The following is a 16,852-nucleotide window of genomic DNA, read 5'->3' as shown; positions in this document are numbered from 1 at the left end:
GCCCATTCCGTGACGTAGTGACGCAGCGACGTTGTTGTCTTTGAAATGGCGCTGATGCATTTATTCTCAACGTTTTTTGCAAATATTTTGGACTATTAAAGCTTTGCATGATTACGCTTCTCGGATTTACGAAAACAACTAAAACGGGAACTGTTTAATTGCAATTTGTGCTTGTAATAAGTATGTGGTGTTTGAAATAGCTACAAACAACATAACAGGGCCGCTACTTCCCCGGGCTTGCGTAGGGATTACATCGGCTTTGAGCAGCTCTGCCTCAGCTAGCTCTAGCTAACTCGGTAAGTTTCTGCAAATCTAGTATCTTTTGGCATTATTCACCCGTGCTGGCTTCGTGTTATGTGTCAGTCATGTGTTGTTTTAAACAATTCTCTTTGTGTTTTCTTGGTTTCTAGTGTTTTTTTGTGTATTTTATTTAGTTAAACGGCTATCGTTAGCCTCACGCTAACCGAACTTGCTAGCTTGTTTCTTTGATAACAGCCAGCTGTGTGTGTTGACAAACAGCACATGCAAAATGTCATCTGTACGTGTTAATTAAGATTATATAAACAACTCTAAAAGTACCGCACAATGCTATGCAATCGTATGTGGTCATTTCAGTTTTGTTATTACCTAACGTTAGTTTTTCATTTAAATATTACGAGATTAACGCGATATTAACTTTTGAAACAGTTTTGTTGGTCATTTTTTATGCATCCTGAAAACGAAAACGTTTCACACGTACCCAACAATTTAGTGCAATGTCAAATTCATTGAAAAAAGTTAATCAAGCGATTGAACGCTTGTTTAAATGTTTTCGTTTTTCAATGTAATTTCTCTCTGTAGGTGTGTTTGGTTTCCTTGGGCCATGAAGATTCATTATCAGCATTAAGTTTCTACTGGATTTCAACAACCAGTAAAGTGCTCGTTCTTTGCTACAACAAAGCAGTGTGAACACGTCCATTATGGCATCTGTACCAGTTTACTGCTTGTGCCGTCTGCCATATGATGTGACACGCTTTATGATTGAGTGTGATATTTGCCAAGACTGGTTTCATGGAAGGTGAGTTTTTTCTCCCTCATATTGTGACACGCTTAACAGATGCTGTTTTAGTTTTTAATTAACAAAGGACATGCAAGTATTTAACACAATGTTTATATTTTTATTATTATTTATAGTTGTGTTGGAGTCGAAGAGGACAAGGCAGCTGAAATTGACCTCTATCATTGTCCAAATTGTCAAGTTACACATGGACCATCTGTTAGTAAGTTCACAGTTCTTATTTTATTTATATTTCTACATGTAGTAGTAAGTACTTACTTATGCACTTATGTGTTGTTTTTTTAAGTGCGTAAACGCCGTGGAGGTAGCAAACAGTCAGATGCAAGTTCTGTTGGCCTTAGAGATCCAAGTCGACCTGTGAAAACAGGCAGTGCTCAGTTTGTGCGAGAGCTACGAAGTCGCACCTTCCCAAAGTAAGTATTTTTGGTAGAGCGCCTACATACTGTATAAATACCAGTGATTAACAACCTTGGGTTTGAACTTCACAGTGGCACATTATAAAGATTTGCATTTCTATGATGATAGAAAATAATAATGAAGTTGTGTTATTTTAAATTGTTCCGATTGTAAATTCTATATTGATTACTGATATTTTATTACCCTGACACTCACGTGAATGGCTTTTTCTTAAAATACAGTATTTTGTCTGGTATGAGAACAGTGTTGTTGACGTCATCAAAAATTTGGGGGGAAATGGCCTGGGCAGACAGAATTCACACTTTTTTCAATTAAAGAAACGTATGATCCGTCCTATCAAAACAAACAAGAAAGAAGGCTTACACAAGTTGGGAGAAATTAAAAAGTAGTACTCTGAAGATTTAGAAACTGTGGCATATTTTACCAAATCAATAGGACCGGTACTACACTTTTTATTTAAAGTTCAGTATTAATTATAGGAGAGTAACTACAGATTTATACCCTGTTTCAAATGTCTTTGTTTGTACTTTGACAATATATTAATACAAGTATTGTCTGTAATAAAGTGCGGACGAGGTCTTACTGAAGCCCACCGGTGCTCAGCTCACTGTTGAATTTCTTGAAGAGCACTCATTCAGCGTTCCTGTTATGGTACTTCGAAGGGATGGTCTTGGAATGACTTTGCCTCCATCTTCATTTACTGTCAGCGATGTAGAAAACTACATTGGTAAAAAATGTTTTTATAAAAATTAAAGAAATGCAAATCATCTGTTACTTTCAATATTATTATATGTATATTTTTCTTTTTTCCTTTTTTTTTTTTTTTTTTTTTTTTATTAATTACAGGTTCAGACAGGGAGATTGATGTGATTGATGTACCTCGCCAGTGTGACTTGAAGATGCGTTTAGGGGACTTTGTTGAGTATTACAACAGTCCTAATAGAGACAAAGTGCTTAATGTAATCAGCTTGGAGTTCTCTGAAACCAGGTAAGGACTTGTTATTTAATTACGCTAATTAAAATCCTTTTTGTTTTTATTTTCTATGTTTTATTTTCAGACTCTCAAATTTGGTCGAGACTCCAAAGATTGTACGGAAATTGTCATGGGTTGAAAACCTGTGGCCAGAGGAGTCTGTGTTTGAACGTCCCAATGTACAAAAGTACTGCCTGATGGGAGTCAAGGACAGCTATACAGACTTTCACATCGACTTTGGAGGCACCTCTGTGTGGTACCATGTTCTTAGAGTAAGAAGAAAGCCACATTATTTACTTGTATATTACCATTTAATGTACATAATTACTTGACTTTGTCTTTCAGGGGGAAAAAATATTCTATCTGATCTCTCCCACACCGGCCAACCTTGCACTTTTTGAGAGATGGAACTCTTCATCTAATCAAAATGAAATGTTCTTTGGCGATCAGGTTGATATGTGTTACAAGTGTTCACTGAAACAGGGGAACACGTTATTTATTCCAACAGGTATGCTAACAAAAAACAAGAAATATATATATATATATATATATATATATTTTAATCACTCACAGTAATGTATTTATATCTTGCCTTTTAGGATGGATTCATGCTGTCCTTACTCCAGTGGACTGTTTGGCCTTTGGAGGAAACTTTTTGCATAGCCTCAACATCGACATGCAACTACGGTTGGTTTTGAAGGACCGTCACCTGCATTGACACCTGAACCATCTATTTTAATTGTTCAGCTTAGAAGTGTTCTTGTTTCCCTACAGGGCGTATGAAATAGAGAAAAGATTGAGCACTGCAGACTTATTCAAGTTTCCCAATTTTGAAACGGTATGCTGGTATGTTGGGAAACACCTTCTGGACACTTTTAGAGGTAAGAGTTCTATTTAATAATCGAATTAAGTGTTGTCGTTGAAGTAATACTATACTGAAATAATTTAGGTTTAAGAGAAAACCGCAGACACCCTGCTTCTTACCTTGTCCATGGCGCTAAAGCGCTAAACAATGCTTTCCGCAGCTGGACCCGCAAAGAGGTTTGTTTAATTGTTTGTTTTTATTTTAAAAATATGAGAATTAAATGCATTTCACATGTTGTATTGAGCTTTTACATGATAAAATGATCACATTTCATATATTAACTTGTGACAATAGGCTTTAACAGACCATGAAATGGAGATTCCAGAAACAATCAATACTCAAATACTGGTGAAAGACCTGGCAAAAGAAATCCGTCTGGTTGAGGTAATTCAAAAATGTTAATTGATTTACAAATGCATTTCTTTAAAAATACACTTTTTTTTTCTCCCGTAGGACATTTTTCAACAAAACAAAGGTCGCACAGGAGCTCAGTATCCTGGCTCACCTCTTACAAAAGCTCCTCTAAATACACCTCAGAACTCAGGACGTCCCCCTGGAAAGAAAAAGGGTCTCAAACCGAAAGAAGTTACGGATACTTTCGGACAAATGGGAATAAAGAAAAAGGGTCAAAAAGGAGCTGTGAAAGTGGAGGCAGGAGAACTTGACCTCCTTGAGATTCACACAAAACACACCCTCAAGAAATTTCAGCCTGGAAAATCAAAAGGCAAAAACAGGGTAAAGTTCTGTATCAATGTCTGATGTGAGTCTTGCTTGCATGTATTCTTATTCTGGATTTGTTTATGTCTTAGCAGTTAGAGTTGCCATTAGATGACTTTGAAGGAAAATTTAATAAAAGCAAATTGAAGCTAGTTTTAACCAATGGAAAAATCCAAGGGTAAGTTTTTTATATATTTTTATCAGGTGCAGTTACCACACAGTGTTATTTAAATCTTGCCAGTCATTGTTTAAATTTTCTTTGCTTATAGTAAGAAGGATGGTAGTAGCAATGGAGCAGGATCAGCCACGAGCTACCAACAACTTGAGATGGAAGGATCAAGTGCTTCTGATTTTGAATCCGAGGATGAGCTGCAAATTGACGAGACTCCTCCTCCAAGACGCAAGCAAGCAGCATGCAGCAGAAAGAAGAAACTGAGTGGTAACCTCTTAAATTTGTCTTGGTCCCAGTACACACTTCAATAAATGTCTTTAAAGAGCATAACATGTTTGGGTGTTTGAGGGTGGTGAAGAGTGACAAAGCCTGCACACCTACTCCAATGAACCTGTATTTATGAAGTTTTGATCTAAGTGGATCTTCCTCAGGTCATGTTTGTAGGTGATAAAAATCAGATGCAGGGCGTTTATACACAGGCTCTTGTTAGGTCGACCTAATGGGGCTGTCGACCCGAGAGCAACACTTTCTTTTGGGTCAGTGTGAACCCAGTCGCAGTACTCTGGGCTGGTCTAAACAGCCGCTCCGAGTCAGGCTGAAACAGGTGGTCTCGGAGCGGCCTGAGCCGCACTCTGGGACGGGGCGGGTTTGGTGTGAAGGCGGCTGTCCTTGGGCCAAACTGCTTTCACGCCTCTTTTTTGCGCGACGAAAGAATGAATATACGCGCTGCATGACAACCTTTGGATTACTGCTCTGACCAGGCAAAATGGATCAACTGTATATCATTCAGGTATGTCTCTCTTCTGTCCCTCGTCCCTTCCTGCTGTGCAACAAAGCATTCCTCTTCATGAGCCGATTGAGGTCATTTCTCCTCGCCTTGCAAGTATTTAACTAAATGCATTTCCCCACAAGGGAGAAGAGTGACCATAGCGTAACATCAGGGAAGCACACACGTGTGTGTGAGTCGGCGCATTGACAGGTTGATGCCTGTTGATGAGAATAAGTTCAGCGAACAGCTGATCGTTTTTATGTGGCTTGTGGTCCGAAGTTTAACGTGGGCACGTGTGAACACAGACTAAACTAACCTTGAAGTAAATACTGTTGAAACTACGGAGATCTCGGATCGACCCTTGAGGTGCTCCAACATGTGTGAAAACGCCTTTAGGTAGCCATACTTTTCATTGTATTGTATTAGTACAATACATTAAGTATGGCTGCACAGAAAGAGCTGCACCACCCAATTCCAACAAATCTTGATAACTTGTTTATGAGAAAGTTCGCATGGCTATACATTTGTAGCAAGTGCATGGTGAAGAGAGGGACACACTCAGAGCTGCCACCAATGGGCTAGCAGGGCCTGGAGCCCAGAGGCCTACCATATACAAGGGCCTATCACGTGGGTCGGCAACCCGCGGTTCTTCAGCCTCCTTGTAGTGGCTCTTTGTCCCACTGGAGCAGCAACGAGTTTATCTACAAGGAGAACCGGTTCTGATGAGTAATCCATCATTTACAACGCCTCTTATTGATGCTGCAATTACAATTTACAATACAATTTTGTTTAAGCCCTGGGGCCTATGGGTACATCAAGGTGGACCTGGACACACTACAAACCTTCGACCCCCAGTGTAGTATGAATACAGATTTTAAGTGCTCAAGGGCCATAGTGTAACTAAAGCTACTATTCAGTCAATTCCTGTTTTTTACCATGAATGTTCTCATGAATGTTGTAAAATGTGTCCCAAGGTCTTCCTAGAAAGCTGCCTAGAGCAAAACCTTGCTCTGATCCTAATCGCATCAGAGAGCCTGGAGAGGTTGACTTTGACATTGAAGTAAGCATATTATTAACTTATGTGTTGGACAATGTGTGAATTTCACTTTCACAAAGTAAAAAACAAAACAAAAAAGCATTTTCCTATTGCCCTCAGGAGGATTATACCACAGATGAGGAGGCACTAGAGGCACATGGAGTGAAGGGCGGTGCTGGTGGAATTCTTGACCTACTCAAGGCCAGTAAACAGGTGGCAGGCTTGGACCCAGCTCTCGGGTGAGCACCCAACTAAAGGCTAAGATTTTCTATGAATATTTGTTCAGACTTTTACACTTTTGATGTTGTTGTGGAGCTTAGTCAAAATACAAATATATCTATATATTTTCCTCAGCGAAGAGGCTCCAGCTTCTCCCAGTACTCGTGATGCCATTCAAGGCATGCTCTCCATGGCCAACCCTCCTTCATCTTCATCTTCTTCCTCTTCCTCATCACCCTTGTCTATTTCTGGGGGTTTGACGGAAGGTCTTGGGGTGATAAAGGACAAAGGAGGCAGAGCTGTATGGATGACTGCTACTGGGGTCAAAAAGACTGAGAAGAAGCCCATCATTCAGAGACCAGGAAAACGACCCATTAAACGACCAGCACGTCATCTGAGTGATGAAGAGAGTCCTGATGAACAAGAAACACTTGGGACTTGTTTTAAAGACTCTGACTATGGTAAAGATATCTATCTGAGAACTGTAGTTAAGGAACTTTTAATTAAGCTCACAGTTGACAATGATTGCAAATGTCTTCAAAAACGCTAAAAGGCTAAATATATATATATTTTTTCATAAAGTCTGTTGTAGGCCCATTAAATACAAATACATTTTGTATTTCATTTTGGGCACTTTGGAAAGTGTAACTTAGTTAGTTTTTGGCTATCACTTTCATGTGAATTAAGTCGCTTCTTATGATTTTTATAGTGATAAATTCATCTATTGACGTTTACTACATGTTTTGTTTTTAGTTTACCCATCTTTGGAATCAGATGAAGATGACCATGCAAGTAGAGCCAAAACGAAAAGAAAGAAGAATTGGGATGATACACCTTGGAGTCCAAAGGGTAAACAGTTGATCAAAAACAAAGCTGATATTGTTCATGTTTCACTTATATATAACAATGTAACCTCTGTAAAAAAAAAAATGTAGCGAGGGTGATGCCTACACTTCCAAAACAAGAACGACCAGCCAGAGAAGGGGCAAGGGTCGCATCTGTAGAAACCGGTCTTGCTGCAGCTGCTGCCAAATTGGCACAACAAGTGTGTTCAATTTTGTTAGTTATTATGTACAGTTGATTATGTACAATTTCTGCCTTATTTTATGCTTTGTTTTGTTCTGATCCAGGAACAGCAAAAGCCTGCAAAAAGAAAGTACACCAAAAAGCCACGTCCTGCACCACCACCTGTGGCTTCTCCTCCACCTGTGCAAAATGAGCCATCTGCACCATCACCACCACCTGCCGCTGAATCCCCTGCAGACTTCAGCCCAGACAGGAGAATGGACTGCTATTCTGCCAGTCTGCTAGACCATGAGTACACAGCAGGACCAGGTCCCTACGGCCCTGGAGGACCGCGAGGCAGTGGTGCAATGGCTCCTGGCGTGTTCCTCACATCAAGACGACCTTCTTTGTCTCCACAAAACAGCAGTTCTCATTCTGCTGCATCACCTGCAGCATTAGTTAGCCAGGGCATCACGGGAGTTGGTCAAGGTAAGAATGAAAAGTGTAGGTAAAGAAACTTAAAATGTGTTCTGATTTATTGTCCCCTTTTCTTTTTATTAAAGGGAAACGTCCAAAGAAGGGACTTGCAACAGCAAAACAGAGACTTGGAAAAATTCTCAAAATTCACCGCAATGGCAAACTTCTTTTATGAGGAAATGTATTATTGTTAGAGACTGTTTGAGAAAACTCATATTTTTGACTAAGAAATGGGGTTCTCACCTGCATCTTGTTTTTTGTTTTTCATATAAATGCCATTTTCTGCTAGATATTCCACTTATCTGCATTGTCAAATAACCTTTTTTATTTCTTCTTTCTTTTCAAAAGACCTCAGCATAACTTGAAATCATCTGTTGCATGTATAATGACTGAAATGTAATAGAGCTTATATCAGTTTTTGATTTGACAAGATAGTTCTACAAGGTAGATTTTAAATGTGCTTTCTTTGACAGACCTTGTCTGTAACTAGCTTTTAAAGGGATATAATTTTATATAGTTTTGTAAAATTTGTACAGCTTCCATTGTCTCAATCTAAATGTACCCTTCTGTAGTTTTTTTTGTTTTGTTTGTTTTTTACACTTTTAATATCTCTAAATTGAAAAAGGATTCTCAGAAAAGATACAAATGTTAGATCTCTGGATAGTTGCTTTTTGTACAATATTTTCTATCGTTAAAGAATATATCCTTTTATTCTTGCATCTATTTGTGAAAACAGTAACACAAATAACATGACATGGTCTATTTATTCAAAATATTTATTTTTACCAAGGCAAATGTGATATAAACTACCTTGTTTGTTTAGGTTTTTCCTTTCCAAAGAACCTCAAATATTTTTTGACAAATCAAGACTTGTACAAAACTGTATCCACCATTTATTTCTAAATTTTACAGTTACACTTGTACATATTTGTATCTTTAATGTATATAGATATAGGGAACAAAAGGATTATTGACACCATTCTTCAGGCAGGTCTAGATTTGTGCTTTTTTCCCCCACAGAATGTACTAGTCACAAATGGTAGATTTAAAGGTGTGTAATGTGAAAATTGCAGGATTTTAATTGACGTGTAAATATGGGTTTTAACGTATGTTCTTTTATAGTTCCAAACTTTGAAATATTTCAACATGACTTGTACACAAGGTTTTGCTGTATTTTGAAGATAACAGATTTTTTTTTACTTTGTACACAGTAATTGTAATGTCACTTCTTGTCTTGTTTGTGTAATTATGAAAGTGTGCTGGAAAACCCTTGTTAAAATTATTAGTTACACATTGTGATCCCTTTGATATATGCTGTGTGTTATAACAATGTTTAAATACAATTTTAAACGAAAATGTTAGATATACATTTGTTGATTTATAGGTTTTATGCTTAAACTATCATGAGTTGCTCTAGTCTCGTCTATTTAGAGACTCATAACTGTCCCAGTTTTATACATTTAAAAAATATATATGTAATTTAGAGTGCAGCCATCATCCCTGCAAATCAAGGTAAATACTCGACTTTATGTTAAAAGAAAAAAGTAATGATTTATGAATTTAAGTGATCAAGGTTCAATCCATTAACTATAATTATGATTCCTGTATAAATAAATGAACAAATCGGTTCATAACTAATGTTCCATATATGCTGCGAAAGCATTTTACTGCTAAATTGTAATGTACTACAATGGTGAACAAAAAGCGCATTATGATTGCTTTTCACAACAAGGGAGTGCCCTAGCAGGGTGAGGGGAAAACCATGGGGTAACGCAGCAAAATGTGTTCTCGCGAGATTTCAGACTGTCCTACTCGCCAGTGCAAGATGGAGAAGCAAATGTAACACGCATTTGAGGTGAGTTGAAGTGTCGATTCTTTAGTCTAGCGTGTAGTTTTAACGATGTACGGGTTCCTTGGCTATAATGCAACATTGACGGTATCAATATTTTCACAGCAAACAAAAGCGGAGGTCATAGAAGTGGTCTTTTTGCTGGTAAATATGGATATTCTGTCGTGTAAACCGCCATTTTTAATTTAGCCATCATCCCACTGATAGAGCATTGTGAGGTTTTCGTCGCTAGCTTACTCATGCTCCGTGTGTGGTGGTATTTTTCACAAGTCAAAGGAGTTTGCACATTAGACAGAGTTTTTCCGAGTGTAACGGCAAAAAATCTACTTGTGTGATTACATTTTCCACCACATGCTAAAAAATTAAGCATCGGCTGTGCTATGTTCCCTAGTGTTGAAAGCTAACGACTTGCTAACGTCATGTAGCAATAACTTGAAACTTGGCTAATGATAGACTGCCAGTGACAATGTTTTTGCGCAGCCATGCCTGCCAGTATTGATAGAGGTTGGAAACGTTGTGTCAACGACATAAATGTGTGATTATGCTCCAACACGGGGAATACTTGTATAACTAAAAGTAAAGCGGCAGGCTAGGTTTTTTTTTTCTTTTTTTTTTTTTTTTTAGATTTCCGCCTCTTTTTTTCTTTTTCTTTTTTATAAGGTACTTCGCAAAGTAAAATGAAGCTGATAAAATCACATCGTTAACATTATTAAATTGTGTATCTTATTTATTATTATTGTTTTTGTTATTATTATTATTAATTGTAGTAATATAATATTAAAGCTATTGCACGTTTGGCTGCAGTTTCAGTGATTCGCGGTATTTTTATTTTTTGGTTTTGTCATTATACTCTATTATATCCTTATTGATGCATTGCTACAAAACACCAAACCAGTGGCTGTAAAACAAAGTTACTTTGTTAACTCAAATTAGATCAAGTATTTCGATTCAGACTTGCATTGTTGAATGGAGTCTTCATACATTTTACCATTTAAAATTACATATTAATAACCAATACATGGTACCCAAACGTTACGACCACTCTATTGGCGTGGATTTGCAGTGTTTTGCGATATATATATTTTATTTTATTTTTTCAGATCATCTGAAGCATTTGCAAAAAACAAAACAGCTCAAATAAACAGAATTCAAATGGTTGGGTTAATGAATCAAAGGAGTTTATGGTATGCAACTCTATTTTTTCCCTGTATAGTTAACCTAGCTACATTTTGTACTTTCTATTATAATCTCAACAAAAAGTTGTGTTTTTTTGGTGGTAAATGGCTACTATATTCTTATGACTAAATCCGATTTACGTGATTTACCAGTGTACTTTATTTTATGTAATTTATTGCTTCTGATCGCCTTTAACTGGATAGACAATGCAGTATAGTTTTATTTTTGCAATCTTATGAGTTAACGTAGCTGTAGATACAAGAGTTTATTGTAAGTTAATATAATTATACATTTATTGAGCACAAGTGAAAATTAGATACACATTTATATCGGTGCACATTTTGCGCACACACACACAACCCAGAGTCTCGACTGCCAACGGCTCTGTGCTACTTGGACAATTGCAAAAAGATCGTTTCGGATAGATATAATTTGTGCACTTGCGTACTAGTTTTACCCAGACTGTATAATCTGGTAAACAAAACTCGCAGTGTCAGGTTAGACGGTCCGACAATGATTCAGCGAGTTTATTGTGCATTTCTGCTGCCGGCTAACTTGGGCTAATAGGGAATGTGTAGCACTGAGGCTAAGCGCTTTTTTGACAGGAGTTTTCCGCTCTGAGGTATTCTACAGAGATGCATCGCATTCACACATGACGCTTGTGTCATTTACTGTTTCGTTTTCATGAAAACCGGACAGGCTGCGTAAAGTGAGTCAGTGTAATTTGAGGCCTGTAAAGCCTCGACCTGGATTTTTTTTTTTCATCTCCCGGGTAATTGTGGTGTGATGCTCTAAAAACCACACTGACAGCTGTGGCGGTGTTGGTTTGTTGGTTTTAGGAGTTGACCTTAGATGTACGTTTTCCCAAACATGATGTTAAGCTTTCGACTGTCTTAAGTTGCGCATACTGTAATCTAATGTTATATGGAGATGGCAACGACGTTTACTACCGGTATCACAGTGTTAGCTTGATAGGCTAACATCCGCAACAACAACATAGCTTTTCTTGTTTTGTTTAGTGTTTTACTCGACACACTCGTCTTTCTTTTCTCATGTATGTGTGCAAAGACCGTGACTCGTGTCTTTTTAGCAAACGAGTGTATTTCATATTTTAATGATTTAACTGCGTAAAGTGTAATAAATCAAGTGACTTTGTTGCTTTCTGGCCGTTAGTTGGTTTGAATACTATAACCGTTTTAGCTCTTGTTCCTTTTTCAGTAGTTTGATAGATATGCATGTATCTAGTATGTAACATTGTAAATATTTCACACTAGAACAGCAATCCATCTGATATGTTTGTAATACCTATTTGCAGTCCTTATGTGACAAAAAATATACTTATTAATAAAACACACAAATATATAATTCCTGTTAACATTGTTACTTGCATAACTGTCTAAATAAAGTGCTTGCTGTGGTTTACAAGGTTCTGTAAATATAACAAAACTAAATCCAGGTTGAATACAGTTCAGTGTAGGCAATGTCTTTTAAATACTGTATTGTGCTGAATTTAAAACCTAGGTGTCTGTTGCACATAATTTGCCTGATGATCTATATTTTTTTTTCTTTTTTAGGTAATCTGACTAAAATGCTGTTACCTGGATATTGCCAAACTGATTTCTGTAAGTAAAATTCACACAGCCAATGAAATGAGTGACTAATAGTACTATTGGTTGTAACATAAAAATTGTGTGTAGATAATTGATGAATGACAAAGAAACATTTGTCCCAGTGTCATAGAATGAGCTAAAGGAGATGACCGATGTTTTCTGACATTTGTGACTCGTAACATTTAAAATCAACAGAATCGGGGGCCACAGAAGGCGTAACGATGAAGGTAGACAGAAGCAAGTTAAAAAAGACTCCTACTGAAGCTGTGAGTATTTCTTCAGTTTATACTGCTGTCAAAGCTTGTGGTAGTGCATAGTTTTAAACCAGTGAAGGGGCAATTTTATGACGAAAACTTTAAACATTATTTGAAATTTTTTCTGTTCAAAGTACACTAAATTGTAATTTGCATTTGAATCTTTCTGCCTAGTCGTTTAATGTTCAAATGCAACTTTGTGTAATACTACATTTAATGGAGTTGTCTTAATTTGTAAGAGAAAGATTGATTAATAATTTCATTCATACCTTACACAGCCGGCTGACTGCAGGATACTTATTGAAAAGCTTAAGGCATGCAGTGATGAGCAGCTCCTGGTTGAACTGCAGCACATCAAGACCTGGAATATTGGCAAAGTGAGTTTCATAGTCATTTTCTGAAGGTTCAGTTTATAATGCCTAATTTTAAAACCTCATTCATTTCTGCTTTAGTGCGAACTGTACCACTGGGTGGACCTCCTGGACCGCTTTGATGGCATTCTCTGTGATGCAGGCCAGACAGTGGAGAATATGTCATGGCTGCTGGTGTGTGATCGTCCAGACAATGGGCAGCTCAAGGCTCTTCTGTTGGCAGTACTAAACTTCACAGCACTGTTAATTGAATATAGCTTCTCTAGGCACCTTTACAGCTCCATAGAGGTTGGTTTGAGATTACTGTCATATAGTATTTTATTGGTAATATATTAATACAATCTTTCTTTTCTACAGCACTTAACTACCTTGTTAGCGTCATGTGATATGCAGGTGGTCTTATCTGTGCTGAACCTTCTATACGTGTTCAGTAAGCGGTCCAACTACATCACAAGACTAGGGTCTGATAAAAGAACACCTTTATTAGCCCGTCTACAACACCTGGCAGAGGTATTTGTTTTATTTCACAGTTTTAGCTCCTCATCCACAAGTAAAAATGCTGGTACTCATGTATGTTGAATTTGTAGAGCTGGGGTGGAAAAGAGAATGGCTTTGGTCTCGCTGAATGCTGCAGGGATTTGCCTATGGCGGTAATTTGTTATGCTTTAAGGCTTTTTTAATCATGGTGTATACTCAAATTATGTATTGTTTACTTACTCTTCTTTGGGTTTTGTAATGCTTTTTTTTACAGAAGTACCCCCCGAGTGCCACCACACTGCACTTTGAATTCTATGCTGAACCAGGTCCCGACGTCAAAGTTGAGAGAAAGGTAAAGATGAGTAATACTTCGTACTTACAAGGTGTATTTGTCTTATTTATAACAATTGTTTCTGTAGCAGACCAGTAGTAATACACTACACTATATTCACATCGAGCAGCTTGACAAGGTAGTGTTTCTTAAAACCTATGAGTCACCCTTTTATTGACACACTGTAGAACGTCATTTTTTTTTTTTTGTGTTTTAGATTTCTGAAAGTCCGTCAGAAATTATGGAGTCATTGACAGCAATGTATAACATCCCTAAGGATAAGCAGACCCTACTGTTCACACACATTAGACTTGCCCATGGTTTCTCCAACCACAAGAAGAGGCTACAAGCTGTGCAAGCCAGACTACATGCAATTTCTATACTGGGTAAGAGAAAGTTCTTTTTAGTATAGTATTTAAAATGTGTAATCTAAATTCTTAATCTTTTTTAATAGTGTATTCAAACGCACTCCAAGAGTCCGCCAACAGTATTCTTTATAATGGCCTGATAGAGGAGCTTGTTGATGTTCTCCAAATTACAGACAAACAACTTGTTGTAAGTCTCGACTCGCAAAACATTACAACCGTATGTATTTGATGCAAATTAAGTCACTTTTTACATTTTTTTTAATAAGGATATTAAGGCAGCATCTTTGCGCACTTTAACATCAATTGTTCATCTGGAAAGGACCCCAAAGCTTTCAAATATCATAGACTGCACTGGCACGGCTTCCTATCATGGCTTTTTGCCTGTGTTGGTGCGTAACTGTATACAGGCAATGATTGGTGAGTACAACGGCAAAGACGTGTTGCCACTAATCCAGTCTAAAAACAAGAATATACACAATGTTCTTTTATTTGTAGATCCTCTGATGGAACCATATCCACACCAGTTTGCAACTGCTCTCTTCTCCTTCCTTTATCATTTGGCCAGCTATGATGCTGGAGGGGAGGCGCTTGTTTCTTGTGGTATGATGGAAGCTCTGTTGAAAGTAAGTACATCATAAATAATGTGTCCATTTCAGTTTCACTGTAGTTTTTATTTTAAGCACTGATTTTGATAATCTGTCTTTTTAAGGTGATAAAGTTTCTAGGGGATGAGCAGGATCAAATCACCTTTGTGACCCGAGCTGTCCGGGTTGTGGACCTCATTACCAACTTGGACATGGCTGCCTTTCAGTCCCACAGCGGCCTTACCATTTTTATTTGCCGGCTAGAGGTATTTTACTGCTTTCCATTTTAATATAGAAGAGTCTATGCCAGATGTACCTGTCATGTCTTTCTTTCCCACAATGCATTAATGCAGCATGAGGTAGACCTATCAAGAAAAGAGTGCCCTTTTGTCATCAAGCCAAAGATTCAAAGGCCTAACTCTGCAGTGGACGCGGAGGACATGGACACAGATATGGAAAGTGAGTTGCCATGTTTTGTTAAGACATTATTGGAGCCAGTGCAAGTTTAATATTGCAACTTTTCAGTGTATGATAATTGACCACCTAATTTTTGTGCTTGCTTTTTTTTGCTCAGTGTCTGAGGTTGCCATGGAAAGCAGTCCTGGCCCATCCACATCCTCTGGATCAAGATCAGATACAGACCATCGAGCACAGAACAATGCCGTTAATGCACCACGTGCAGGTATACCCTTGGAGACAAAAAAAAATACATGAATACATTTTATTTGACTTAACTTAATCTGTCCCCAAGGAGTGCAATGTATACCACAGCGAGCAGCATTGTTAAAATCAATGCTTAACTTCTTGAAGAAAGCCATCCAGGACTCTACTTTCACTGATGGTATCCGCCACAGTAAGCCATTTTATTGTTTGCATATGTTTATCATAATTATAAAACTGTTATAAAAGTGTGTGCAGTACATTGAAGTGCATGTTTCTCCCATAGTAATGGATGGATCATTGCCTACCTCACTCAAACACATCATTAGTAATGCTGAATATTATGGCCCCTCACTATTTCTCCTAGGTGAGTTTTTAAATCCTTTAGCCTGTTCTTAAACCTTTTTACGACTACGAAAATGAATTCATAGTTTATTTATCTGTGCTTTTCTTCTAATTTTAGCAACGGAGGTCGTGACAGTATTTGTGTTCCAGGAGCCATCCCTCTTGTCGTCTTTACAAGATAACGGCCTCACTGATGTTATGTTGCATGCACTTCTCATCAAAGATGTGGGTTTTGTTGTAGATTTGTTTTCTTGTCAACATTTTTGCTCAGATATATATATATTTTTTTAATCAGTTGCCCTCTAACCCCTCATTACATAAACTACAGGACCTCCTTTAGCTGCAGTTATGTACGATAGACATTGTGACGTTGATATGGTACTGCTTTGGAGTAGTCTGTAAAAAAAAAAAGTGTAATTTTCATGTGGCTCTTGGCACAGTTAGTAGGTGGTTGTCTATTGACTCAGCATTGGCTCGACATGCTTGTGGTTGGTCAACCAAACTAAGAGAAGGACCAGGTTCTAGGTGCCATCCCTGTGAGGCAACTCCTATTGTGATTTTGGCTATACAAATGTTTGATTGTTAAAACATTGTAAACATTTGTAACAAGCAGAAAAGGGCCACATTGTCAGGTCAATAACAATGGTTTCATTTGGGGAGACGGTGGTTGAGGCGGTCCTCCATGGATCCAAAAATCTGTGGTTTGATCCCATATCCAACTGGTGTATACTGTTATTTTTGGAAAGACATTTCATCCTCATTAACGTCAACAGATTATATAGCTCAGTAGCTACTAGCTAGCTACCTTTTTATAGCTTAATCGATATTTTATAAAAGCAATGTGTGCTGGACAGGTAATAACAGTTAAAACATTAGAGATTTATCTCATACTTGTTTCCAGTGCCACAAGTTATCTGCTTGTGATGATTTCCTTGTTAGCTGTGGGATGACTGCTGTGGGTTACCTCGCATTGACTGTGGAAAGTTAATAAATTCAATGTGAAGCACCTCTTGAAATAACATCTTACACCCGGAGTACCTTACAACAGTTTTAACAAGTGATTGGCATTTGATTATTTTTTTTCCATCTGTTGCTGACTGCTTGTTTAGACATTACATTT

The 16,852-nt window shown here is 37.7% G+C and overlaps 2 protein-coding genes across 9 annotated transcripts in view; both read left to right on the top strand.

The window, feature by feature from the left end:
- The first annotated feature begins 27 nt into the window (after positions 1-27).
- Positions 28-8,981, top strand: phf8 (PHD finger protein 8). Of its 2 annotated transcripts, none has more exons than XM_079558919.1 (22): positions 28-296; positions 841-1,057; positions 1,174-1,259; positions 1,344-1,470; positions 2,041-2,201; positions 2,321-2,462; positions 2,533-2,719; positions 2,793-2,955; positions 3,047-3,134; positions 3,222-3,328; positions 3,397-3,488; positions 3,607-3,696; positions 3,766-4,047; positions 4,125-4,207; positions 4,299-4,468; positions 5,945-6,030; positions 6,127-6,245; positions 6,361-6,686; positions 6,979-7,074; positions 7,161-7,270; positions 7,356-7,719; positions 7,794-8,981. In XM_079558919.1, the coding sequence occupies exons 2-22, from the start codon at positions 960-962 to the stop codon at positions 7,880-7,882; spliced, it is 3,066 nt and encodes a 1,021-aa protein (XP_079415045.1). In that variant the 5' UTR covers positions 28-296; positions 841-959; the 3' UTR covers positions 7,883-8,981. The 2 variants fall into 2 exon arrangements, with proteins under 2 accessions (XP_079415045.1, XP_079415044.1); XM_079558918.1 differs by having other exon boundaries at positions 4,122-4,207.
- Positions 8,982-9,520: 539 nt separating this feature from the next.
- huwe1 (HECT, UBA and WWE domain containing E3 ubiquitin protein ligase 1) overlaps positions 9,521-16,852 on the top strand; it is a 28,111-nt gene continuing 20,779 nt past the window's right edge. For 4 of the 7 annotated variants that reach the window (XM_079558875.1, XM_079558876.1, XM_079558877.1 and 1 more), the window contains exons 1-21: positions 9,545-9,562; positions 9,662-9,700; positions 10,657-10,740; positions 12,307-12,354; positions 12,538-12,608; positions 12,875-12,973; positions 13,049-13,255; positions 13,325-13,477; positions 13,555-13,617; positions 13,719-13,796; positions 13,864-13,914; positions 13,993-14,161; positions 14,230-14,330; positions 14,410-14,560; positions 14,639-14,766; positions 14,853-14,993; positions 15,081-15,186; positions 15,302-15,409; positions 15,479-15,580; positions 15,674-15,754; positions 15,851-15,957. In XM_079558875.1, coding sequence (XP_079415001.1) covers positions 12,564-12,608; positions 12,875-12,973; positions 13,049-13,255; positions 13,325-13,477; positions 13,555-13,617; positions 13,719-13,796; positions 13,864-13,914; positions 13,993-14,161; positions 14,230-14,330; positions 14,410-14,560; positions 14,639-14,766; positions 14,853-14,993; positions 15,081-15,186; positions 15,302-15,409; positions 15,479-15,580; positions 15,674-15,754; positions 15,851-15,957 — 1,890 coding nt within the window. In that variant the 5' untranslated portion in view covers positions 9,545-9,562; positions 9,662-9,700; positions 10,657-10,740; positions 12,307-12,354; positions 12,538-12,563. Of the gene's footprint in view, positions 9,563-9,661; positions 9,701-10,656; positions 10,741-11,162; positions 11,355-12,306; positions 12,355-12,537; positions 12,609-12,874; positions 12,974-13,048; positions 13,256-13,324; positions 13,478-13,554; positions 13,618-13,718; positions 13,797-13,863; positions 13,915-13,992; positions 14,162-14,229; positions 14,331-14,409; positions 14,561-14,638; positions 14,767-14,852; positions 14,994-15,080; positions 15,187-15,301; positions 15,410-15,478; positions 15,581-15,673; positions 15,755-15,850; positions 15,958-16,852 lie in introns of those variants that run through there. The other 3 variants (XM_079558874.1, XM_079558872.1, XM_079558873.1) reach the window with 3 other exon arrangements.

The sequence above is a fragment of the Gobius niger genome, assembly GCF_951799975.1.
Source record: "Gobius niger genome assembly, chromosome: 6".
Taxonomy (NCBI): domain Eukaryota; kingdom Metazoa; phylum Chordata; class Actinopteri; order Gobiiformes; family Gobiidae; genus Gobius; species Gobius niger.
The sequence above is the reverse complement of the archived record's forward strand: the minus strand, read 5'-3'. Positions and strand labels throughout refer to the sequence as shown.

What these genes read in the sequence shown, in the direction of transcription:
- phf8 (XM_079558918.1), top strand. Translation starts at nt 960, where the DNA reads ATGGCATCTGTACCAGTTTACTGCTTGTGCCGTCTGCCATATGATGTG. An exon ending in AAGAAATCCGTCTGGTTGAG is followed by an intron (nt 3,697 to 3,765) that starts GTAATTCAAAAA and finishes TTTCTCCCGTAG; the next exon opens with GACATTTTTCAACAAAACAA. An exon ending in CAGAAAGAAGAAACTGAGTG is followed by an intron (nt 4,469 to 5,944) that starts GTAACCTCTTAA and finishes ATGTGTCCCAAG; the next exon opens with GTCTTCCTAGAAAGCTGCCT.